This window comes from Salvelinus fontinalis, chromosome 9 (assembly GCF_029448725.1).
Source record: "Salvelinus fontinalis isolate EN_2023a chromosome 9, ASM2944872v1, whole genome shotgun sequence".
NCBI classification, from domain to species: Eukaryota; Metazoa; Chordata; class Actinopteri; order Salmoniformes; family Salmonidae; genus Salvelinus; species Salvelinus fontinalis.
Genome location: NC_074673.1, coordinates 31,104,322 through 31,130,329, shown reverse-complemented (window position 1 = coordinate 31,130,329; position 26,008 = coordinate 31,104,322). Strand labels below are relative to the sequence as shown.

The 26,008-nt window shown below is 42.7% G+C and overlaps 1 protein-coding gene across 3 annotated transcripts in view; it reads left to right on the top strand.

Annotated features, from left to right (window-relative positions):
* Positions 1-26,008, top strand: part of LOC129862418 (semaphorin-3E-like) — a 58,397-nt gene that overhangs the window by 14,552 nt on the left and 17,837 nt on the right. For 2 of the 3 annotated variants that reach the window (XM_055934081.1, XM_055934080.1), the window contains exons 2-7: positions 14,657-14,817; positions 15,726-15,785; positions 16,139-16,258; positions 20,046-20,139; positions 20,547-20,663; positions 24,135-24,277. In XM_055934081.1, the coding sequence (XP_055790056.1) occupies positions 14,657-14,817; positions 15,726-15,785; positions 16,139-16,258; positions 20,046-20,139; positions 20,547-20,663; positions 24,135-24,277 (695 nt within the window). The remainder of the gene's footprint in view (positions 1-14,656; positions 14,818-15,725; positions 15,786-16,138; positions 16,259-20,045; positions 20,140-20,546; positions 20,664-24,134; positions 24,278-26,008) is intronic. The other variant, XM_055934082.1, reaches the window with a different exon arrangement.

Sequence of the window (26,008 nt, the reverse complement as noted above, 5' to 3'; positions counted from 1 at the left end):
GCAGCGGGACAAATGAAGCGATGGGGTGGAGGGAGAGACGGGGGCCAACACATGATTTATCTCTCTTCTACCATCTCCATCTATCTCTGTCCTCACACTTGGTTGGAAGCTGGACCTTCACTAGGATTCCAACACAGACAGTTTTTTCAGAGTCTCAATCCAGTTATTAGCTAAAGAAATACCACAGAGAGCCAGGCATTGGACTAATTTACTTGCTATAACTAGGGACAGAGTAACTGGGGACAGAGTAACTAGGGACAGAGTAACTAGGGACAGAGTAACTGGGGACAGAGTAACTAGGGACAGAGTAACTAGGAACAGAGTAACTAGGGACAGAGTAACTAGGGACAGAGTAACTAGGAACAGAGTACAGGCCTCCTTCAAACACAGGTTATTAGCTCTCCAGTATTGGCATGTTCTCTAGGCATTGCAGATGGGGTCCTCTGATTCATACATTCCAATCTGAGTTCAAGCCTAACTGTGTCACCACACCCAGATAATAGCTACCTGTACAGAGGCTCTCCTTGTTGAATGTGTTTAAAGAGACCATTATGGGTTTAAGAATCACATTAAACTCTGAGCAAAAGTTGTTACTGAAGCTGAAAGTGAGAGGTAGTTCTCTGCCTCTTCTGATCACAGGAAAAAACATTATTATACCCCACACTAACGGCCAATTTTAATAAACATATTCCTGTTGAAAACCACAGCAATTACTGAAAGTTGAACTTTAGCATAATTCAAACAGTACCTCTGCCAAATGAATATTTATTTAGAAAGCATAATAATTTTGTAACATTGGTAAATATTATTTCTAAAACCTCTGATTTTCTGTGCGTGGTGAATCAAGTGTTCAGGTGATGTCAGAGTGTTTGGACAGGGATAATGTCAAACATGTTCACTTGGATAAATAAACTCCTTTCGCTGCCATGTTGTAGCAGAACATTTTCCTCTCAGACAAGTCAAAAAGTGAGCGCCTAAAAGCTCTCATGGGCCATACTTCACCAACACACTACTTTAAACTACACATACAGTACCTTACATACTTTTTACATAATTCCATGCAGTAAAAGCACACATTTAAGACAGCTGGTATCCCCCTACTGTAGATGGCAATCTGAGGTGATTTAAAATATGCTGAACATATTGTGCTTCAACTCTGATACCTATTTCACCCCTGAGATGTTTAGAGTTTGCACATTTTAGATTTTTACACCATTTGCATTCTGATCATTCCTGATCCTCCATGGCTCTGTTCCACTCCAATGTCTAGTCCTTGTTCCTCTGTTCAATCGTTGATATCCTACTGTGCAGTACTCAGGTAGTAATTACCAGTAAGGAGCCCCCCTCTGAGTGGTAATATAAAACCTTCCTTCCTAGACTAGAACAGAAGAGACCTGCTGTATGTGTTTAAACGTCTGAAATGGCTTAGCTGGAGGTGGGATTGTGATGAGGAATGAGTTGGGGAATACCAGTGTTGCATGAAGCCCTGTGTTTGTTAGATGAAGTCCTGTATCTTTTAAATGAGGGCGATTTGTCTCATTAAAAATAGTCTTTATATTAAGTACTGTATAAGTACCTGGATAGGATGTGAGAGGGAGAAGTGCATGTTCACCTCAGGGTTTATAGGATCGAATAGGAATCTCTTTCTCTGTTTCAGTCTCTCTCTCTCTCTCTCTCTCTCTCTCTCTCTCTCTCTTTCTGTCGTGTTTGTTCTCTGTAGGTCTGTAGTGTCCAGAGGGTTAAACAGCTTGTGAGACATTTCTGCTTAAAAACCAGGGGGAGAGGAGGAGGGTTGAGAGAGAGGGAGAGGGAGAGATAGAGACAGACAGACAGAAAGAGAGAGAGAGAGAGAGAGCGAGAGAGAGAGAGAGAGAGAGAGAGAGAGAGAGAGAGAGAGAGAGAGAGCTAGAGCAGTACTGCTAGACCTGGGCCCTGGCAGTAAACCCCAAAAAGACAAAAATAATGATTTTCCAGAGAAGATCCAGATCTCAGGGAATTAGACCAAAGTTCTCAATTGGTACAAAATATATAGAGTAATGTACACACTACAATTACTTAGGTTTAAAAATAAGCTCAACTGGACACCTTAATGAGGCAGTGAATGAACTGAGAGAGAAAGCACGCAGGGCATTCTACTCCATTAAAAAGCAAATTCAAATTGAAACACCTATTAACATGTGGCTAAATCTAATTGAATATGTCATTGAATCTATTGCACTTTATGGCAGCGAGTTGTGGGATCCACTTGCAAAACAAGATTTCGTCAAATGGGACAAACACCCCATTGAAACCCTGCATGCAGAGTTCTGTAAGATTCTCTTATATGTCCAGAGGAAAACTACAAACAATGCACGCAGGGCAGAATTAGGCCAATATCCACTAATAATAAAAACTCAAAAAAGAGCAATTAAGTTTAGGAAACATCTAAAATACAGTGACCCCCTTTCATATCATTACCAAGCCCTGCAATGCCAAGAGCTGAGCAAAGAAAAGAGTCCCCTCATCCAGCTGGTCCTGGGGCTGAGTTCACAAACCTGTTCTACTAACACACTGAAGGCTCAGGACCAGAACATCCAATCAATCAGAATAAACCAAATTACAGCACAGTCAAAACAAAACTACATTGCTTATTGGGAAACACAAGCACAAACACAAAGCAAAATGCAGTGCTATCTGGACCTAAATCGACAGTACACCGTGGCTAAATATTTGACCATGGTTACTGATCAAAACCTTAGAAAAACCTTGACAAAGTACAGGCTCAGTGAGCACAGCCTTGCCATTGAGAATGGTAGATACAAGAAAACCTGGCTCCCTGTAGAGGAAAGGCTGTGCAACCACTGCACAACAGCAGAACCTGAGACGGAGCTGCATTTCCTGACAAAATGTCAAAAATATAAAACAATTAGAGAGTGTCATTTACCCAAATTTGAAATCCTTATTCAAGGTTTCAAAGACCTCTCTGATGAGGATAGGCTACCCGTCCTGTTGGGGGGGGGACGCAGAGAGCTGTGGGTTGGCAGCGCACTACATTGCTGCCTGCCATAAGTTGAGGGACAGTGTCTGACAGACCAATCAACCTGCACATGTACTCTACTGTATGCTTATTGTTATTGTTGAATGTATGGTTATTTTGACCTTTGGTTATTGTTGTTACTGTTGTCCCGTTGACAATTTTGATTCTCATTTTTTAAAAATGTTTGTGTTTTTATATTGTAAATATCCAAAATAAGCTTTGGCAATACGTACATTGTTACATCATGCCAATAAAGCGAATTGAATTGAATTGAATTGAGAGAGAGAGAGAGAGAGAGAGAGAGAGAGAGAGAGAGAGAGAGAGAGAGAGAGAGAGAGAGAGAGAGAGAGAGAGAGAGAGAGAGAGAGAGAGAGAGAGAGAGAGAGAGAGAGAGAGAGAGAGAGAGGATGAGAGGATGAGAGGATGCAGTGGGTGAAATGGTAGTGGGGTGAGGTATCCCGGGTTAGGATATTGAGTGAGGGGGTTAGGGATGAGGCAGCGGTGATGTGAGGTAATGCCTATTTAATCAGGCAGCACAATGCAGTCTGTTTGCCTATATCTAGCACAACCACCACTTCCTCCCTTTGAATGAACCTCAGTCTTTACTATCCCCACAGACACACCATGGAGCAGATGGGTTTAGGGTTCTAGAGACGACTGTTGCTGGGAAGTCTACTCTGCTAGCTGGGCTTTAATCAAACTCTATCATAATAGAATCTCTGTATACTCTCTGAGAGACTCCGTTTGTGTGTGTCTGACATGAGCAGTGCTCAGAGATATTTGCCCTCTGATGTCTGTCTCTCTTTTGGGCTACAAGGATTTACACCCCACAAAACAATGCACAATCTAGTCACGTCAAACTTAAAACAGAGTTGGATGAACCACATGACAGTGTGTTTGTTGTGTTGTTGATCTTTGCAGGAAGTTGATCTTTATGTCAGACAATTTGGTTCTCATGCTCTCCAGATGTAGATATGGTATCATTCAAAGATCACAGGTCTCATTCTTCCTGCTTTCCCAACTCTTCCTTTACTTTATTTCCACCTCTTAGTCCACTTCTCTTCCCCTATGTTACCCTCATGTCCTCTTCCCATCGCTCCTCTCTTCTCCCCAGCTCATCACCCCTAGCTCCTCTCTCCTCCTCCAGCTCATCACCCCTAGCTCCTCTCTTCCCCAGCTCATCACCCCTAGCTCCTTTCTCCTCCCCCAGCTCATCACCCCTAGCTCCTCTCTCCTCCCCCAGCTCATCACCCCTAGCTCCTCTCTTCTTCCCAGCTCATCACCCCTAGCTCCTCTCTCCTCCCCCAGCTCATCACCCCTAGCTCCTCTCTCCTCCCCCAGCTCATCACCCCTAGCTCCTCTTTTCTCCCCCAACTCATCACCCCTCCTCTCTTCTCCCCCAGTTCATCATCCCTTCTCTCTCCTCCCCCAGCTCATCACCCCTCTTCTCTTCTCCCCCAGCTCATCACCCCTCCTCTCTCCTCCCCCAGCTCATCGCCCCTAGCTCCTCTCTCCTCCCCAAGCTCATCACCCCTAATCTCTTCTCCCCCAGCTCATCAAACCTCCTCTCTCCTCCCCCAGCTCATCACCCCAAGCTCCTCTGCTACTCTCTTCTCTCCCCCCTTTCTTCTGTCCTGTCCTACTCCATGTGGCTCTCATTTTACTCTGTGACATCATTCCCCCATGTGTGGTGGTCTTGGAACACATGGCCATCAAACGTGCAGGCACCACACACACTTCCCTCTGGAGACTACGGAGTCTCACGCCCCCCTGTAGAAATACAAGAAACACTCATTATTTTCCTTTATAATGCAAACCTTTTCCCATCTCTCTTTGTTTTTGATCCTGCACTACTTCATTATTCAGTAGACTGTGTCTCTCTGCAGACAAATGGGAATGCCTGTCATCAGTATACACACTTTCACATTGAACCTGTGGTTAGAACTAACAACTTGCCAGTGGCAAGACATCAACTTCTTCCAACAAATGTAATTATTGTCTTTACCTTTCCCAAGGTTTGCCAAGGTTCATGTTTTATTGACTCCTCTGTATTCCTCTATAACTACACATCAGTGTTTCCCTCGCCTCGCCACAGTTGAGTAAAGTAAAGGAAGTCTTGTTTCCTCCCAGTCTGACACACTCCACTCTCTCCCATAGTAGCTGAAAAGTTATAGCATTTCCATGGAGGGATTTAAATATTTGTATTATTATTTTATTTCTCTAAATCTCTCCTGCCATCGCTCAGCACTCCCCATGCGGGAGATGAAAGGATTAGACTTGAGGGAGTCTCTCCTCTTTATCTCTCTCCATTTTCCATTTGAAGTGGGAGCACTGTAAGACCTGTGTCTCTCTCTCGCTTTTGTTTTAGTGAACACACACTCCCTCGTTCAACGCCTTAGATGAAGAGAGTCACACACACTCCCTCGTTCAACACCTTAGATGAAGAGAGTCACACACACACAGCAGCTGCAGAAGATGACAGGGAGGAGAGGAGTGGAAATCCCCTCTGTCTATAGAGACGGAACATAATTAGCTGTTTTAGATAATTATACACTGTTTGACTTGTATTAGCTCTACCTGTTACTAAGCATATCTCAGCATTATCAAATCATCAAGTTTAATTCCAAAACACTATACACTGTATATCCATTTTGGTCCAAGAGATTGGTGTGTTTTTTCACTATCTAATCATGGCATGGGGTTATTCAATGACAGATATGTATTTGTAATCTATCACTTGATGTTTTTGCAGAATGCTATATATCTGCCTCACTAGCAGAGAAATAAGTAGCACTGTTACAGGACGTTTTACACAATCTAATGTAACACAAAACTATATTTTTCATAATGAAATGTACAAATCATTCATTTGTGACATCAATATTTAAAAAACAAATATTTACATTTTTTTTTACAATTGCTAACATCCTTTTGTTCCATCTGCCGTCACATTTTCAAAACTCGAAATACAATGAGCACAACATCCGTCTGTTGTGGACCAGACCGTGAACACAATTCATGTTGTTTTCACAGAATATGCAGTAAATAACACGTTTCTAAAATGCTTACATTTTCTTTACATACAAGCTTACCCAATACCAAAATGATGGATCTTTCTTGTCTTATTTACAAATGCTTGCACACAGCATGCTAGAAATTAAGAGCTAATGTTCAAAACCTTAAATATTATGTCCGGACCAGGTGGAGGAATAGTTGGACCAGGGTGAGGAGTAGTTGGACCAGGGAGAGGAGTAGTTGGACCAGGGAGAGGAGTAGCTGGACCAGGTAGAGGAATAGTTGGACCAGGGTGAGGAGTAGTTGGACCAGGGAGAGGAGTAGCTGGACCAGGGTGAGGAGTAGTTGGACCAGGGAGAGGAGTAGCTGGACCAGGTAGAGGAATAGTTGGACCAGGGTGAGGAGTAGTTGGACCAGGGAGAGGAGTAGCTGGACCAGGGTGAGGAGTAGTTGGACCAGGGAGAGGAGTAGCTGGACCAGGTAGAGGAATAGTTGGACCAGGGTGAGGAGTAGTTGGACCAGGGAGAGGAGTAGCTGGACCAGGTAGAGGAATAGTTGGACCAGGGTGAGGAGTAGTTGGACCAGGGAGAGGAGTAGCTGGACCAGGGTGAGGAGTAGTTGGACCAGGGAGAGGAGTAGCTGGACCAGGTAGAGGAGTAGTTGGACCAGGGAGAGGAGTAGTTGGACCAGGGAGAGGAGTAGTTGGACCAGGCAGAGGAGTAGTTGGACCAGGCAGAGGAGTAGTTGGACCAGGGAGAGGAGTAGCTGGACCAGGCAGAGGAGTAGCTGGACCAGGCAGAGGAGTAGTTGGACCAGGGAGAGGAGTAGCTGGACCAGGCAGAGGAGTAGCTGGACCAGGCAGAGGAGTAGTTGGACCAGGGTGAGGAGTAGTTAGACCAGGGAGAGGAGTAGCTGGACCAGGTAGAGGAATAGTTGGACCAGGGAGAGGAGTAGTTGGACCAGGGAGAGGAGTAGTTGGACCAGGGTGAGGAGTAGTTTGACCAGGGAGAGGAGTAGCTGGACCAGGTAGAGGAATAGTTGGACCAGGGAGAGGAGTAGTTGGACCAGGGAGAGGAGTAGTTGGACCAGGCAGAGGAGTAGTTGGACCAGGCAGAGGAGTAGTTGGACCAGGGAGAGTAGTTGGACCAGGCAGAGGAGTAGTTGGACCAGGGAGAGGAGTAGCTGGACCAGGCAGAGGAGTAGTTGGAACAGGCAGAGGAGTAGTTGGACCAGGGAGAGGAGTAGCTGGGCCAGGCAGAGGAGTAGTTGGACTAGGGAGAGGAGTAGCTGGAACAGGCAGAGGAGTAGTTGGACCAGGCAGAGGAGTAGTTGGACCAGGGAGAGGAGTAGCTGGACCAGGCAGAGGAGTAGTTGGACCAGGCAGAGGAGTAGTTGGACCAGGGAGAGGAGTAGCTGGACCAGGCAGAGGAGCAGTTGGACCAGGCAGAGAAGTAGTTAAACCAGGGAGAGGTGTAGCTGGACCAGGGAGAGGAGTAGCTGGACCAGGCAGAGGAGTAGTTGGACCAGGGAGAGGAGTAGCTGGACCAGGCAGAGGAGTAGTTGGACCAGGCAGAGGAGTAGTTGGACCAGGGAGAGGAGTAGCTGGACCAGGCAGAGGAGTAGTTGGACCAGGGAGAGGAGTAGCTGGACCAGGCAGAGGAGCAGTTGGACCAGGCAGAGGAGTAGTTGGACCAGGGAGAGGAGTAGCTGGACCAGGGAGAGGAGTAGTTGGACCAGGCAGAGGAGTAGTTGGACCAGGGAGAGGAGTAGCTGGACCAGGCAGAGGAGTAGTTGGACCAGGGAGAGGAGTAGCTGGACCAGGCAGAGGAGTAGTTGGACCAGGGAGAGGAGTAGCTGGACCAGGCAGAGGAGTAGTTGGACCAGGGAGAGGAGTAGCTGGACCAGGCAGAGGAGTAGTTGGACCAGGGAGAGGAGTAGCTGGACCAGGCAGAGGAGTAGTTGGACCAAGGAGAGGAGTAGCTGGACCAGGACAAGGGAGAAGGAGAGGTAGGGAGAGAGGAGTAAGAATGCATGGTGGTGTTCAAAGGAGAGTAAGAGCTGTTGTCACTGATGAAATAAGAGCCACCGTCATAGACCATGTGATAAACCATGTTCTATCACTGAGAGAGGCTGGTCAAAGAGTCCAGCTTAATCACAGACGGTCAACCGTGGCTTTCATTATCCGGAATTTTCAGCAAACCAACAGGTAAGTAACACATTTCACAATGGCTTCTTCTATCATTACTGTTGCTACGTCCCACAGTAACTGTAGGCCACCAGTCCCAATGCAAATACATATGTTGTATTTTGTTCCTCTAAAGGACACAACGTCTTCCTCCCTCTGGGAGAAGAGGAAAGCTGACCTCCACCGACAACTGGTGCCAGAAGCAGAAAGGGAACAGCTGGGAGGAAACATTAAGACATTTGTGATTGCATGGGACAATGTAGCATTCCACCATTCACATGCAATCACAAACTGGTTTGCAGCCCATCTAAGAATGGTTTCCCTTTTATTCCCCCCTACTCGCCTTTCCTCAACCCCATTGAGTCATTATTTTCTGCCTGGAGGTGGAAAGTGTATGATCATCAGCCACATGATCAAATGTCCCTCCTGGATGCCGGCTGCAGAGACATCTCAGCTGAAGACTGCCAGGGAGTGCCAAGCATTTCTATCCAAGGTGCATAGCGAGAGACGACATAAGATGTGATGGGGACGAGAACATGTGGCCAAATACTGAAGATCGTATAGATTAGAACAGGACTGTGCATTTTTGCATTTTTCCCTTCTGTACCTTTTTTACCGTAAATGTGTTTTATTTTTACACAACTGGAACCAAAAGCCATGTATGTTGGATTTTTTGATGATCACTGGCAGCAATTTCATGTTGCTAATAAAGCTTTTACTGCAGCAATTCTGTCACTTACAATCTTTTTCTACTGTACATTCTGTACATTCTATAAAGTAAATATGACATACTCACTTTTAGATAGTATGTTGACAAAAATGCACACATTGGACACTCAACCAAAAAATGTAGAGTGGTTTACAGTAAAAGGAAACTGAATTATAAAAAACTATGGATTTCATATCATCTGTTATCTGCAGGTAAAACTGAAACATGAAAAGTAATGCAGTTTTTGTAAAGCCATCAACTGTTAGTATTTTGAAAGTCGTTGTGCTATGATTGATTATATGTTCCTCTGAGATAGAAAGCATGTGCTAGTGTTTTGACAGAATGATTCGGTATTGAGTCGGGTTTACTGTGTTTTGACAGAATGATTCGATATTGAGTCGGGTTTACTGTGTTTTGACAGAATGATTCGATATTGAGTCGGGTTTACTGTGTTTTGACAGAATGATTCGATATTGAGTCGGGTTTACTGTGTTTTGACAGAATGATTCGATATTGAGTCGGGTTTACTGTGTTTTGACAGAATGATTCGATATTGAGTCGGGTTTACTGTGTTTTGACAGAATGATTCGATATTGAGTCGGGTTTACTGTGTTTTGACAGAATGATTCGATATTGAGTCGGGTTTACTGTTTTTGACAGAATGATTCGATACTGAGTCGGGTTTACTGTCTTTTGGCAGAATGATTCGATATTGAGTCGGGTTTACTGTGTTTTGACAGAATGATTCGATATTGAGTCGGGTTTACTGTGTTTTGACAGAATGATTCGATATTGAGTCGGGTTTACTGTGTTTTGACAGAATGATTCGATATTGAGTCGGGTTTACTGTGTTTTGACAGAATGATTCGATATTGAGTCGGGTTTACTGTGTTTTGACAGAATGATTCGATATTGAGTCGGGTTTACTGTGTTTTGACAGAATGATTCGATATTGAGTCGGGTTTACTGTGTTTTGACAGAATGATTCGATATTGAGTCGGGTTTACTGTGTTTTGACAGAATGATTCGATATTGAGTCGGGTTTACTGTGTTTTGACAGAATGATTCGATATTGAGTTGGGTTTATTGTGTTTTGACAGAATGATTCGATATTGAGTTGGGTTTACTGTGTTTTGACAGAATGATTCGATATTGAGTCGGGTTTACTGTGTTTTGACAGAATGATCCGATATTGAGTCGGGTTTACTGTGTTTTGACAGAATGATCCGATATTGAGTCGGGTTTACTGTGTTTTGACAGAATGATTCGATATTGAGTCGGGTTTTCTGTGTTTTGGCAGAATGATTCGATATTGAGTCGGGTTTACTGTGTTTTGACAGAATGATTCGATATTGAGTCGGGTTTACTGTGTTTTGACAGAATGATTCGATACTGAGTCGGGTTTACTGTGTTTTGACAGAATGATTAGATATTGAGTCGGGTTTACTGTGTTTTGACAGAATGATTCGATACTGAGTCGGGCTTACTGTGTTTTGACAGAATGATTCGATATTGAGTCGGGTTTACTGTGTTTTGACAGAATGATTCGATATTGAGTCGGGTTTACTGTGTTTTGACAGAATGATTCGATATTGAGTCGGGTTTACTGTGTTTTGACAGAATGATTCGATATTGAGTCGGGTTTACTGTGTTTTGACAGAATGATTCGATATTGAGTCGGGTTTACTGTGTTTTGACAGAATGATTCGATATTGAGTCGGGTTTACTGTGTTTTGACAGAATGATAAGATATTGAGTCGGGTTTACTGTGATTTGACAGAATGATTCGATATTGAGTCGGGTTTACTGTGTTTTGACAGAATGATTCGATATTGAGTCGGGTTTACTGTGTTTTGACAGAATGATTCGATATTGAGTCGGGTTTACTGTGTTTTGACAGAATGATTCGATTTTGAGTCAGGTTTACTGTGTTTTGACAGAATGATTCGATATTGAGTCGGGTTTACTGTGTTTTGACAGAATGATTCGATATTGAGTCGGGTTTACTGTGTTTTGACAGAATGATTCGATATTGAGTCGGGTTTACTGTGTTTTGACAGAACGATTCGATATTCAGTCAGGTTTACTGTGTTTTGATGGAGTTAGAGTATGTAAGAAACGTTGTTTGTATTTTGAATTAACTATTTGGCTAATTGTGTGATGTAGGTGTGTTGCTGTGTTAAGAGTTTAGAAAAAGTATCTAATATGAGATCTGTATGTAAAACATTTACATTTTACATTTTAGTCATGTATCAGATGCTATTATCTAGAGTGACGTACAGTAAGTGCATTCATTTTAAGATAGCTTGGTAAGACAACCACATGACACAGTCAAATATAAAGCTGAACAATGGAACAATGGATATATAGCATGCACATTTACACTCTATGAATGAAAAAGCTGTAGTATTTTAGACACACATGAAGGTACCTGTAAGCCATCATTTCAGATGAAAAATCCCAAATGTGAAAAATCGGTGGTTATACCGTTTTGGAAATACACTCTTCATATTTAATTCACTCAAGTCAAGTCCTGTCATTTCATTATCACCATCACCATCATGATTCATCACCATTATAATTTTTGTTATCAGAGTTTGTCACTTTAATCCGTATCATCAACACCAACAACACTGTTATCAATATGAAGGGCATTTGGTCCAGTGAATGTTAACTTATCCCATTCAGTTCCCATCATTCCCTCAGTGAATGTTAACTTATCCCATTCAGTTCCCATCATTCCCTCAGTGAATGTTAACTTATCCCATTCAGTTCCCATCATTCCCTCAGTGAATGTTAACTTATCCCATTCAGTTCCCATCATTCCCTCAGTGAATGTTAACTTATCCCATTCAGTTCCCATCATTCCCTCAGTGAATGTTAACTTATCCCATTCAGTTCCCATTCATTCCCTCAGTGAATGTTAACTTATCCCATTCAGTTCCCATCATTCCCTCAGTGAATGTTAACTTATCCCATTCAGTTCCCATTCATTCCCTCAGTGAATGTTAACTTATCCCATTCAGTTCCCATCATTCCCTCAGTGAATGTTAACTTATCCCATTCAGTTCCCATCATTCCCTCAGTGAATGTTAACTTATCCCATTCAGTTCCCATTCATTCCCTCAGTGGATGTTAACTTATCCCATTCAGTTCCCATTCATTCCCTCAGTGGATGTTAACTTATCCCATTCAGTTCCCATTCATTCCCTCAGTGAATGTTAAACTCCCTCCTGCTCCACTACACGCCTGTCCTTGTTATCGTCAGCTGAAGCATTACACATTCCATAGTGTGTTACATCTGGAGGTGTGTGAGTGCACCCCACTTGTGTGTGTGAGCGCCACGTATGTGTGTTTGCGTGCCATGTGTGCCTGCATGCATCTGTGTGTACGTGTGCGTGCGTGCAGGTGTATGTGTGATTGCATGTGTGTGTATGTGTGAGTGCAGGAGTGTATGCGTGCGTGCAGGCGTGTATGTGTGAGTGTGTGCTTGAATGCGTGCTCAGTGCATGCCTTTTAAGAGCTGTGACTGCCTGGTTTAGATCATTACAGGAAGCGTGTCTGGGCACTGGCATATCAGCACCACCATATCCCCTCTGTCTATACCATAGAGATCTAACGGCAACGTTTTTTTTAAAACACATACACACATACACTGTTTGAGATCAATGACGCTACCAAAACAATCAGACTAATCTCAATCCTAACAGCACCTAGAGATCTAATACCTCTTAAAACAAACCTTCCCTCTGTTTCTACCACACAGATCTCTAATGCTAGCAAAACAAACAGACTGGATCTACCAGAGAAATCTAAAACCAGAAAAATAAACCAAATCTATTGGTCTCTACCGAGACATCTAATACTGTAGTAGATGTAATGCTACTAAAAACACACAGATGCTGAAATAACAAATCGCAGAACCCCCTTCCTGAAACACTGTCAGTCACTTAAGTCTTGACATACAGCTCCAGAGAAGTTACGTCTGAGGAGACAGGTAGGGGAGGTGGTGGTTATGGTAGCCAGGAGTATTCTCCTCTCTTCTGGGCAAGAGAAAATGGCAGCTCCAATTTGGGAAAGCGAGGAATACAAATAGAGAGTCTCATTTGATCATATAAACCACCCGTGTCCTGGACTGCTGTGCATGACTCTACAAAGCTTTAGGGGGTTTCCTAACACACTCCAGACTCTGTCTCATCGTCCACAAGGACATCCAGTCGTGCTCTAGGGCACAGGGCATGCAACCCACCACAGCCCACAGGAAGTGACCCTCGCTGGGGCTGTAGCTCCTGGCTCTGGTCCTTCACCCTCAGACCTGGGCTCCAGAGCTGTAGACATGATCGAAGGCAGACCTGACAGGTTTGATTAGAGGGAAAATGGAAAATGTGTGTGTGTGTGTGTGTGTGTGTGTGTGTGTGTGTGTGTGTGTGTGTGTGTGTGCGTGTGTGCGTGACCCATGTGTTCAGTCATTATTAAACTTCACCCTCCGAATCAAACTCACGGTCTAGTGACACACTGTTTCCTCTTTTAGATACATAAATAGGCTAAATAAAACTTAGAGATAAAGGCAGAAGGAAGAAATCCCCGCCTAGAAACTGATCTAAAGCCCGTTTTAAATTATTCTCCCAATGGTTCAAGTTAGGATTTGAGGACTGTAAGCTGATCCTAGATCTGTGCCTAAGGGCAACCACTACCCAAGGTCAGATAAAGACAACAGTTCCGTTTCCTGTCTGATTAAATGACTTCCTCCCCTCGAGACAGCTGATAGGCTGGGCTGTGAGGATCAAATATCCCATTCAGCAATCACAACATCTTTCCCAGACATTACATCTGAGTTCTTACCAATGCTCTTCTGGGAGAAGCTTTGGGATGTGACTAGTGTTCTTCCTGATTAGTATCTTCAAGTTCATAACATATGATACAACAACATTTGAACCATGTAGGAGACAGTGTTGTTTGGGGCAGCTTCTAGGAATCTATACGACAAGGTAATTGCTCAGCTTTAAAACACGCACACACACACACACACACACACACACACACACACACACACACACACACACACACACACACACACACACACACACACACACACACACACACACACACACACACACACACACACACACACACACACACACACACACACACACACAGAGAGATGGACAAAGCACTTTAGGGTGTGCAATTTGTTATGCTGATGCTAAATAGCCAGTGAAAAAAATTAACATTCATCACAGGCGCTCTTCTTTTACGTAATGTTGGTTAAAGTGCTTGGAGGTATGCTATTACACTAAGTGCAGTTTTCAGATATAAAGTGGTTACATTTTTCACATTTTACAAGCCTTCGATCATGTGGGCACCACTGTATCTTACTGGTTGTGTAACTTTAAAAGCTGGTTCTGTGGGCCTACAGGCTTTAGAGCTGTGTCAGTGGGCCTATAGATTTGTAATAGTCTCTCTATCTTTCTCTCTCTCTCTCTCTCTCTCGCTCTCTCTCTCCCATCTCGCTCTCTCTCTCTCTCCCCTCTCTCTCTCTCTCTCTCTCTCTCTCTCTCTCTCCCCATCTCTCTCTCCCCTCTCTCTCTCCCCATCTCCCTCTCTCTCTCCCATCTCTCTATCTCTCTGTCTCTCTCTCTCTCCCCTCTCTCTCTCCCTCTCTGTCTCTCTCTCCCGTCTCTCTTTCTTCCCCTCTCCACTTTCTCTCTCTTTCTTCTCTCTCCCTGTCCAGAGCTATGGGATCTGAACAGGACGTGGGTGTTTCAGGGACCAGGTTCCTCCCTGAAGCCCCAGACCATGCTGTTGGACGAGGCCCATGAAAGGCTGTATGTAGGGGCTAAAAACATCCTGTACTCCCTCAGCCTGGAGAGAGTTAACCACCAACACAGAGAGGTACTGTAGGCCTGTCTGTCTGTCAGTCTGTCTTTTCATGTGTGGAGGGGATTTGAACTCTTACCCCTCCAGGTCATTAGGTTACCTAAACAGAGTGTATGTGTTTGTGCATCTTCATTATATTACCAAGGAGTCTTTCCATAAAGAGCACACAGCTGGACACAGAGAGGAAAGAGATACTGCCATATGCCAGGTCTGCCCCCTTAACCTCCGATAGGCTAGGTGGAATTGTCTCCGTATTACTAGTACTTCTCCAGCCCTATATACGTGTAACAATGGCTGTCAGGTCCGACTGTTTCCTTGCGGTGGTTGAAGAAATAGTTGAGTGTGTTATAATGAGGTGTTATTAGCTTTAATTCTGTTTAATTACGTTAGACAATGACATAAAAGGCAGGATAACTGACTATGGAACATATCTGTAATGTAGAGAAAATAATGCGATAATTATTGTCCATTTCCTACTGAGTCATTATTATTAGGTAATGGAGATTATTATTTTTGTAAAAAATGTGTATCTTGTATCACTGATGAGATAGTATCTTTAATGATGATAGAGAGGGATTTAGTGCTACTGTTTTCAACACAAGCATGCTGCTGTGTCCTAACTTGACCCTTACAAAGACACTATGTTTACTAGGGCAGACACTGAGGATGATACTGATGGTTATGGGGACCATTTGCCCTTCATTCTTTACATAAACGGACACAACATGTTATGCTGCACACCAGTCTAACAGACATACAGTACATTGTGCATGTGTGAGTGAGTGAGTGAGTGAGTGAGTGAGTGAGTGAGTGAGTGAGTGAGTGAGTGAGTGAGTGAGTGAGTGAGTTAGTGAGTGAGTGAGCATGTGTGTGCATGTGGATATGCACGTGTTGGTGTGTTATGTATTGTCATGTCACCACAGATCGACTGGGCCAGCTCTGTGTCACAGGTAGAAGATTGTCTGATGAAAGGCAGAGAGAAGGTAACATCATCTGATCATTCTACATTTGTAGCACTCCGTAATTTATTCAAAAATGTAATGTGTCATAGTTTACCCTACAAATACATACCTAACCACTCTCCCTTCCTCCCTCCTTCTTGTCCATCCATCCATCCGTCCCGCCCGCCCTCCCTCCCTCCCTCCCTCCCTCCCTCCCTCCCTCCCTCCCTCCCTCCCTCCCTCCCTCCCTCCCTCCCTCCCTCCTTCTTGTCCATCCATCCATCCGTCCCGCCCTCCCTCCCTCCCTCCCTCCCTCCCTCCCTCCCTCCCTCCCTCCCTTCCTCCCTCCCTGCCGTCTCCCTCCCTCCCTCCCTGCCCTCTCTCTCTCCCTACAGCCAGAGTGTGCTAACTACATCAAGGTGCTGCATCGGTTTAACACCACCCACCTGTTGGCCTGCGGAACAGGAGCATTTAACCCTCACTGTGCCAAAATAAGGGTGGGACACACAGGACAGGTGAGCAGGGTTGGGAGGGTTGTTTGTTGACTTGGAGTTACTAATGGGGCTGATATACACTCAATGGTCAGTTTATTAGGTACACCCATCTAGTACCGGGTGGGACCCCCTTTGCATACAGAATAGTCTGAATTCTTCAGGGCATGGAAAGTTGCTCAAAAGGTATTAAGGGACCTAACGTGTGCCAAGAAAGCATTCTTGCACACGCAAAATCCTGACAAAAATCAAATCAATCATATTTGTCACATGCTTCGTAAACAACAGGTGTAACAGTGAAATACTTACTTACGTACCCTTCCCAACAATGCAGAGATTAATAAAAAATTGAAAAACAGAAAAATAATAATACAAGGAACAATACAAAATGAGTAATGATAACTTAGCCATATACACGGATCACCAGTGCCAAGTCGATGTGCAGGGGTACGTGGTAATTGGGGTAGATATGTACATATACGTAGGGATAAAGTGACTAGGCAACAGGATTGATAATAAACATGTGATGAGTGCAAAAAGGGTCAATGCAGATAGTCTGGGTAGCTATTGGTTAACTCTTTACCTAAATATAATGAACAAAAATATAAATGCAACACGTAACAATTTCAAGGATTTTACTGAGTAACAGTTCATATAAGTTCATATAAGCAAATGAGTCAATTTAAATAAATTCATTAGGCCCAAATCTATGGATTTCACATGACTAGGAATACAGAAATGCATCTGTTGGTCACAGACACCTTAAAAAAAATGGGCCTCCGGATCTCGTCACGGTATCGCTGTGCATTCAAATTGCCATCGATAAAATGCAATTGTGTTCGTTGTCCATAGCTTATGCCTGCCCATACCATAACCCCACCGCCACCATGGGGCACTCTGTTCACAATGTAGACATCAGCAAACCACTCGCCCACACAACGCCATACAATTGGTCTGCGGTTGTGAGGAAGGTTGGATGTACTGCCAAATTCTCTAAAACTCCGTTGTAGACAGCTTATGGTAGAGAAAACTTCAGACATCTGTGGCATTGTGTTTTGTGACAAAACTGCACATTTTAGAGTGGCCTTTTATTGTCCCCAGCACAAGGTGCATCTGTGTAACGAGCATGCTGTTTAATAATTTTCTTGATATGCAAGACCTGTCAGGTGGATGGATTATCTTGGCAAAGAAAAAATGCTCACTAACAGGGATGTAAACAAATTTGTACACAACATTTGAGAGAAATAAGCTTTTGTGCTTATGGAAAATGTCTGGGATCTTTCATTTCAGCTCATTAAACATGACTTGGGGGTAGAAGTGGGGTAGAAGCTGTTCAGTGTCCTATTCGTTCCAGACTTGGTGCATCGGTACCGCTTGCCGTATGGTAGCAGAGGGAACAGTCAATGACTTGGGTGGTTGGAGTCGTTGACAGAGGTCCTGGATGGCAAGAAGGTCCTGGATGGCAGGAAGCTAGGCCCAGTGATGTGCTGGGCTGTATTCACTACCCTCTGTAGCACCTTGAGGTCAGATGCCAAGCAGTTGCCATACCAAGCGATGATACAGCCAGTCAAGATGCTCTCAATTGTGCAGCTGTAGAACTTTTTGAGGATCTGAGGGCCCTTTTCACCATTCTGAGGGGGTAGAGGCGTTGCCCTCTTCATGACTGTGTTGATGTGTGTGGACAATGATAATTCCTTAGTGATGTGGGAACAAAAGAACTTGAAGCTCTCGACCTGCTCCACTACAGCCCCGTCGATGTGGATGGGGGCGTGCTCCACACTTAATTTCCTGTAGTCCACGATCAGCTCTTTTGTATTGCTGAAGTTGAAGGAGAAATTGTTGTCCTGGCATCACACTGCAAAATCTCTGACCTTCTCCTTGCAGACTGTCTCATCGTCGTCAGTGATCAGGTTCTACCACCGTTGTTGTCATCTGCAAACTTAATGATGGTGTTGGAGTCGTGCGTGGTCATACAGTTGTGAGTGAACAAGAAGTACAGGAAGGGACTAAGCGCGCACCACTTAGGGGCCCCCGTGTTGAGGGTCAGCATGGCAGATGTGTTGTTGCGTACCCTCACCACCTGGGGGCGGCCCATCAGGAAGTCCAGGATCCATTTGCAGAGGGAGGTGTTTAATCCCATGGTCTTTAGTTTAGTGATGAGCTTGGAGGGCACTATGGTGTTGAATGCTGAGCTGTAGTCAATGCACAGCATTCTCACATAAGTGTTCCTTTTGTCCAGGTGGGAAAGAGCAGTGTGGAGTGCAATCAAGATTGCGTAATCTGAGGATCTGTTGGAGAGGTATGAGAATTGGAGTGTAAAATATCACAATATATAATTATATTTTTTCAGGGGGTGCTACAGCACCCTGAGCACCCCTAGTTCCCGCGGCTATGGATAGGAGTGGAACCCGGTGTGGTTGTCTGCTGAAATAGCCCATCCGTAACAAGGACCAACGAGTTGTGAGTTCCAAGATGTCGTTCTGCTCACCATTGTTGTACTTTTTGCCATTCTCCTTTGACATCTCATCAACAAGCTGTTTTTGCCCACAGGACTGCCAATGACTGGATGTTTTTTGCTTAGGTCACTCGTTTTACACATTCTAACGTTCGAGGGAACAGTAACTGGATACCTGTCTGTCTGCTTGATGTAACAAGCCACGGCCACGTGACTCACTGGTTGTAGGGACAAACATCTTTGTGAACGGGGTGGTGAACCTAATACATGTAGAAACACATTTAGAAGGACATGCTGCTGGTTTGGCTCTGTCTCGTCATCTGTTCTTTAAGATACATGCAGTCTTTCTTAAATGATCTGTAAATACTGCAACACATACACTGGTCCATTTGTGTCTCCTGAGAGAGAGAGAGAAGGGGAGTTTGTTTATTCACCTGACAGTGAAACAAAGAGATACACAAGGAGTGACATAAATTATGAGTTTTTTTCTAAAATGCTATATATCCATTTTAAGAAATGTTGGTAAATGAGCTTTTATTGTTTAACGAAATGATGAAAGAGATTGTTCAATATATTTATTCAATACTATATATCTGTCTCAATTTCAGAAAAGGTTCTAGTAATGCTAGATTTTAAACAGTCAAATGTAACAAATAACAAAAATGTTAATAAAGAACTGCACAAATAATACATTTGTTTTTTTAAATAATGAAAATACAGTCAATACAGTAATATGAGATACAGTCATATGAGATACAGTCATATGAGATACAGTCATATGAGATACAGTCATATGAGATACAGTAATATGAGATACAGTAATATGAGATACAGTCATATGAGATACAGTCATATGAGATACAGTAATATGAGATACAGTCATATGAGATACAGTAATATGAGATACAGTCATATGAGATACAGTAATATGAGATACAGTAATATGAGATACAGTAATATGAGATACAGTAATATGGAATCTGTAGGTAAAATGTTGACATTTTACATTTTATGGTAGCATACTGGCAGTTAGTTTATGTGTCTTCTGAGAAACAGAGAGAAGCGAGAGTGAGAGAGAGAGAGAGAAGAGAGGTAGAGAAATAGAGAAAGAGGGAGTTGGTACTTAGAGGTAGTTTGTGTGTCCTCTGAGGGAGTGTGTTTGTTTGGGCTGTGAGTTAGTTTAGTTGATATAATCCACTGTCAGTCTGAGAGGACCTGTGACAACAGCATCAGGAAAAACAAAGAATCTTCCTCTGACACCAGGCACGCTATGGCTAAGGTCAAGCTCAGGGATGTCGCTGTGTGTGCATGTGTCAGCATGCGTGTGTGTTCTCACTGCTACTTTTTGGTCCTCAGGTCAGGCAGTTTGAGCTGGAGGAGCAGAGTGTAGAGAGCGGCAGAGGGAGATGTCCCTACAACCACAACAGCCCCGTTACATCCACTCTGGACAGTAAGAATACCTAACACATAATGCAACGCATTTTCACTTCTGTTCTTTCACTTTCTACCTTATTTTGCGTTTCATGATACAGTATGTTCTTCTCCCAGTTGTCTCTCTGTCTCAGTCAGGCACACTAACCCTAACTCTTTTCAAGACTCGTACTCTAGTCTTGTAGAATTGCTGTTACTGAGTATTTTGCACAGTGCTCAGAGGCAGGTTTAGTTTTAGCACAATGCTGCCACCATGTGGAAATAAAGTATAGATTGTGATAAATAACCAAACAGTTTCCCAAAATCACTAACATTTGCAATTGATTGTAATTTTGTTATTCATTGTATGTTTGTGTGAAAAATCAGAAGTGTAAAACTTTGCTCTGGTGAAACATCTGGTTTATATGCTTCTTGTGTGTTTGTTAGGAGGAGAGCTGTATATTGGCCTGTACACAGACTACTGGGAGAATGACGCAGCTTTGTGTCGACTGAACAACCAGAGCTACACACGCACTGAGAGAGACGACAGACAACAGCTCAACGGTCAGTGGCTGGGCATTTATGGTTATCTCATTATTACTCTCTGTTTGATCTCCAATCTTTTTTTTTAAAGTGCTACCGAAGTGGTTCTATCTGGAAGCTAAAATGGTTCTGTAGCTGTCCCCAAAGGAGAATCCTTGTCAGCTTTTTGTTCCAGGTAGAACCCTTTTGGTTCCAGATATAACCCTATTGGGTTCCATGTAGAACCCTTTCAACAGTGGCTTCTACATGAAACCCAAAAGAGTCTTACCTGGAACCAAAAAGGGTTCTACCTGGAACCAAAAATAGCTCTCTTATGTGGACAGCCAAATAACCTTTTTGGAACCCTTTTTTATGCACCTCGCACTCTATTTGTCTGCCCCTATAAAGATTTCTAGCTGCTTAGATTCTTATCCATCTCTACATGACTTCACGTCACACCTTTTTTTCAAAAACAGATCGGACAAGTCAGAGACAAAGTAGGCTTGATGCAAATTATAATCAATACTCAAGTTGAAAACACGGTGGGCTATAACACAGTACATCCCTGCTATGTACCATTTTGAGTTATATGGTTTAAATATTTTTTAATTATTAATAACTTTCCTTGAGCTGTGGCTACATCCAGATACTTACCAGCGAAGGGTCTGAATTTACCAGAGAATTTCAAGGAAACACACACAGCTAGAATATTCCATGTGTCACGGACGTGACCTTAGTTATATTTTCTTTTCTTTATTTTTTGGTTAGGTCAGGGTGTGACAAGGGTGGTTTGTTTTGGTTTTTGTATTGTCTAGGGTTTGTCTTGTCTAGGGTTTTTGTTTATCTATGGGGATTTTGTATGGTCTAGGGGTATGTAGGTTTATGGTGGCCTGAATTGGTTCCCAATCAGAGACAGCTGTTTCTCGTTGTCTCTGATTGGGGCGCCTATTTCTGTTGCCATTTTCCATGTTGGTTTTGTGGAAAGTTGTTTTCTGTATTGTGTTGCTGCACATTACAGGACTGTTTCGTTTTCGGTTCTTCTCTTTGTTATTTTGTTTAGTGTTTCTGTTCTAATAAATATAATATGAACACTTACCACGCTGCGCATTGGTCTGACTGCTCTTCATCCGACGACAAAAATCGTTACACCATGTGCTGATTTATTCTATTTCACAGAGTATAAAACATACAATTCATGGTTTTTCAGCTGTAAAATCAAAGTCCTTTTTAAAATGAAACAAAAAAAATGGCAAATCAAAGAAAATACTGTAGAAAATGAAAATGCAATTGAACATCATATTTAGAAGTACAATGTTATGCAGTATTGGATTTATATTCCTAATTCATATATAACAATGATTAATACAATGAGGAAAGTTACATATAATCAGATACTAGACAGCAGTTTTGATAATCTAATGATGCGATGAAAGCCTCCGATGTAGATAATAATATGCTGAAATTACTTAAATTAAATTGTATTGATTTAGTTATTCATCAGGTTTCCAGATTGTTCCATTTACCACCAGGACAACATCAAATGTAAAAAAAATACAAATCTGACCAGTACACTGTGATTATTGTCAATACATTTTTGAAGAACATATTCATGTGAAGAGAGTAACTGTAACCATCCCTTTTTTTGTAGCAAACTTTCATATGTCTCAATAGTGAATTACCAGCCCGATCTTGGCTCCATCTGATCCCACGGCTTCAACGTATACAGTCTCACCACAACCGTTAGCAACATGGGTTCTTTTCAAGGAATTTGTACTGTAGGATTGGATACTATATATGCTATATAGATGCTCTTACAATGCAGCACCTGCAGTATTCAATAGGCATGAATGCCTTTCCAATTGTTTTATTTAACTAGGCAAGTCAGTTAAGAACACATTTTTACTTACAATGACGGCCTAGGAACAGTGGGTTACTGTTGTTCAGGGGAAGAATGACAGATTTTTACCTTGTCAGGTCTGGGATTTTATCTAGCAACCATCTGGTTACTGGCCCAACACTCTAACCCCTAGGATACCTGCTGCCCCCAACGAGGAAACAAATTAAAAATGAACCATGAACTTTTAGGCCTGAAACATGTTTAACTTCTGAATAACTACATACTACATACTGAAGAGGTCCAGTATGTAGCTTTGTGGCGACACAACCAAATTCACATAGAAGTGTGATTGATATATCTTTCATATATCTTTCATTGAAAGCAAGTGTGATAAGTGGTAGACCCATTCTACATGTGATATTTCTATGCTTCTCCTGGTCCTTAAATTGAGCTTTTACTTATTTTTGCTCTTTTGTACACCAGCTTCAAACAGCTGAAAATAAGACATTTGGGGTAATTGAAAATATTTTCCCATCAGTTTAGATTGTACAATGATTCTCTACACTTTTAAACTGAAATTAGGTGAACATTTTAGAATTTGAGCAACCAGGTAATGTCGAATTCTACATATCATATGCCTACCTTTAACATTTCAGTCTGAGGGTTCATCAAAAACACAGTAAAGTCATAGCTTACCTTATTTCACAAATAACAATTGCGTGAGCAGAATTCTCTCTTAATTAACAGCAGAAATGATGGTGTAGTCCCTATTGAATCTCTGTGACATGGGGAATTTCCTATTTGCTTATGTTGATACAAGTTCTCTTAAAGTAAGTGGTTTTTAAAACTTTTAACACTTTTTTAATTTTCCCAAATGGATACACTGAATACTTAAACATGTATTTCATTTTTTTAACGATGTTATTACATTTTTTTAAACATTACAGAACATACACATACAAACGACAATGTCACACAAACATAAATGACATCACACCTGCCCAGACCCACATGCTCACACCCCCATCTCCAGCGCCTGTATCACTCTCTGCCACTTGGCCTCAAACTGCACCATTTTGTTTCTCTCTGTCGCCCACACACTTTCAACATTTAGATAATAAAGAATTGTACCTTTCCATTGTCTTAACAACGGAGGATTAAACATGTATTTACAATAATAATAGCAACAGTACCTTTTTCACAAACTACACAGTATACTCTGAGTATACCAAGCTTTAGGAACACCTTCCTAATATTGAGTTCACCCTCTGAATGGCACACTTACCTGGCTGGAATGGAGTGTAATGGCTGGAACGTGTTTGATTCCATTCCATTATCTGGTATGAGCTGTCCTCCCCTCAGCAGCCTCCACTGACACATACACAATCGATGTCTCGTTTGGCTCAAGGCTTCAAAATCCTTCTTTAACCTGTCTCCTCCCATTCATCTACACTGCACTCACCTGGATAAACCTGGTCAGTCTATGTCATGGAAAGAGCAGGTGTTCTTGATGTTTTGTACACTCAGTGTATATGCTTTCTAGCCTAAATATAGTTGAATAAAAGTAGATTGCGTGACATTTCCAGGACAGCACAGTGAACTTTGTACTGGAAAGGTTAATTACATTACATGGTCACTTTCAACTTCTCTTTCTGAAACTGTCATCTTTCCTCCAGAACCTAAGTTTATTGGGTCGGTGGTGATTCCTGATAACAATGACAGGGATGATGACAAGGTCTACTTCTTCTTCACGGAGAGAGGGACAAACGCAGAGGGGGTTAACAAGGCTGTTTACACCAGGGTGGGACGGGTCTGTGCGGTGAGAACGGAACTAATGCTTTGCTTTATCCTGCATGCCAGAATATCCCCATATACAGTGCCTTCAGAAAGTATTCATACCCCTTCACGTATTCCACATTATGTTGTGTTACAGCCTGAATTTAAATTGTGTTTTTTTAAATCATGCACAATACCACATGATGAAAAATTGAAAACATGTTTTTAGAAATGCATGTAAATTTATAGAAAATGAAATACATAATTATCTTATTTCCATAAGTATTCACACCCATGAGTCAATGCATGTCAGAATCTTTTCAAAATTCTTCATGCTCTGTGAAATTGGTTGTTGATCATTACTAGACAACCATTTCCAAGTCTTGCCATAGATTTTCAAGCAGATTTAAGTTAAAACTGTAACGCAGCCACTCACAAACATTTAATGTCTTCTTTGGAAGTAACTACAGCGTGGATTTGGCCTTATGATTTAGGTTACTGTCCTGCTGAAAGGTGAATTCATCTCCCAGTGTCGGGTGGAAAGCAGACTGAACCAGGTTTTCCGTTAAGATTTTACCTGTGATTTGCTCCATTCCGTTTCTTTTTTATCCTGAAAAAATCTCCTAGTCCTTAACGATTTCAAGCATACCGATAACACGATGCAGCCACCACTATGCTTGAAAATATGGAGAGTGGTACTCAGTAATATGTTGTATTGGATCTGTTCCAAACATACTGTGCCTTCGGAAAGTATTCAGACCCCTTGAAATGTTCCATATTTTGTTATTCTAAAATTGATTAATAACACAAAATACACCATAATGAGAGAGCAAAATCAAAGTTTTTGACATTTTTGCTAATTTATAAAAAAAAAAATGAAATATCACATTTACATACTATGTACTTTGTTGAAGCACCTTTGGCAGCGATTACAGCCTCACGTCTTCTTGGGTATGACACTACAAGCTTGGCACAACTGTAATTGGAAAGTTCCTCCCATTCTTCTATGCAGATCCTTTCAAGCTCTGTCAGGTTAGATGGTGAGCGTTGCTGCACAACAATTTTCAGGTCTCTCCAGAGATGTTCGATCGGGTTCAAGTCCGGGCTCTGGCTGGGCCACCCAAGGACGTTCAGAGACTTAACCCAAGCCACTCCTGCATTGTCTTGGCTGTTTGAAGTTGCCCTGCCGCTGAAAAACATCCCCACAGCATGATGCTGCCACCACCATGCTTCACCTTAGGGATGGTGCCAGGTTTTCTCCAGATGTGACGCTTGGCATTCAGGCCAATCTTGGTTTCATCAGAACATAAAATCTTGTTTCTCATGGTCTGAGAGTCTTTAGGTGCCTTTTGTCAAACTCCAAGAGGGCTGTCATGTACCTTTTACTGAGGATTGACTTCCGTCTGGTCACTCCGTAAAGGCCTGATTGGTGAAGTGGTGCAGAGATGGTTGTCCTACTGGAAGGTTCTCCCATCTACACAGAGGATCTCTAGAGCTCTGTCAGATTGAACATCAGGTTCTGGTCATCTCCCTGACCAAGGCCCTTCTCCTCTTATTGCTCAGTTTGGCCAGGCGACCAGCTGGAAGAATCTTGGGGGTTCCAAACTTCTTCCATTTAAGAATGAGGAAGGCCACTGTGTTCTTGGGGACCTTCAGAAATGTTTTGGTACCCTTCCCCATATCTATGCCTCAACACAATCCTGTCTCTGAGCTCTACGGACAATTCCTTCGACCTCATTGCTTGGTTTTTGTTCTGACATACACTGACAACTGT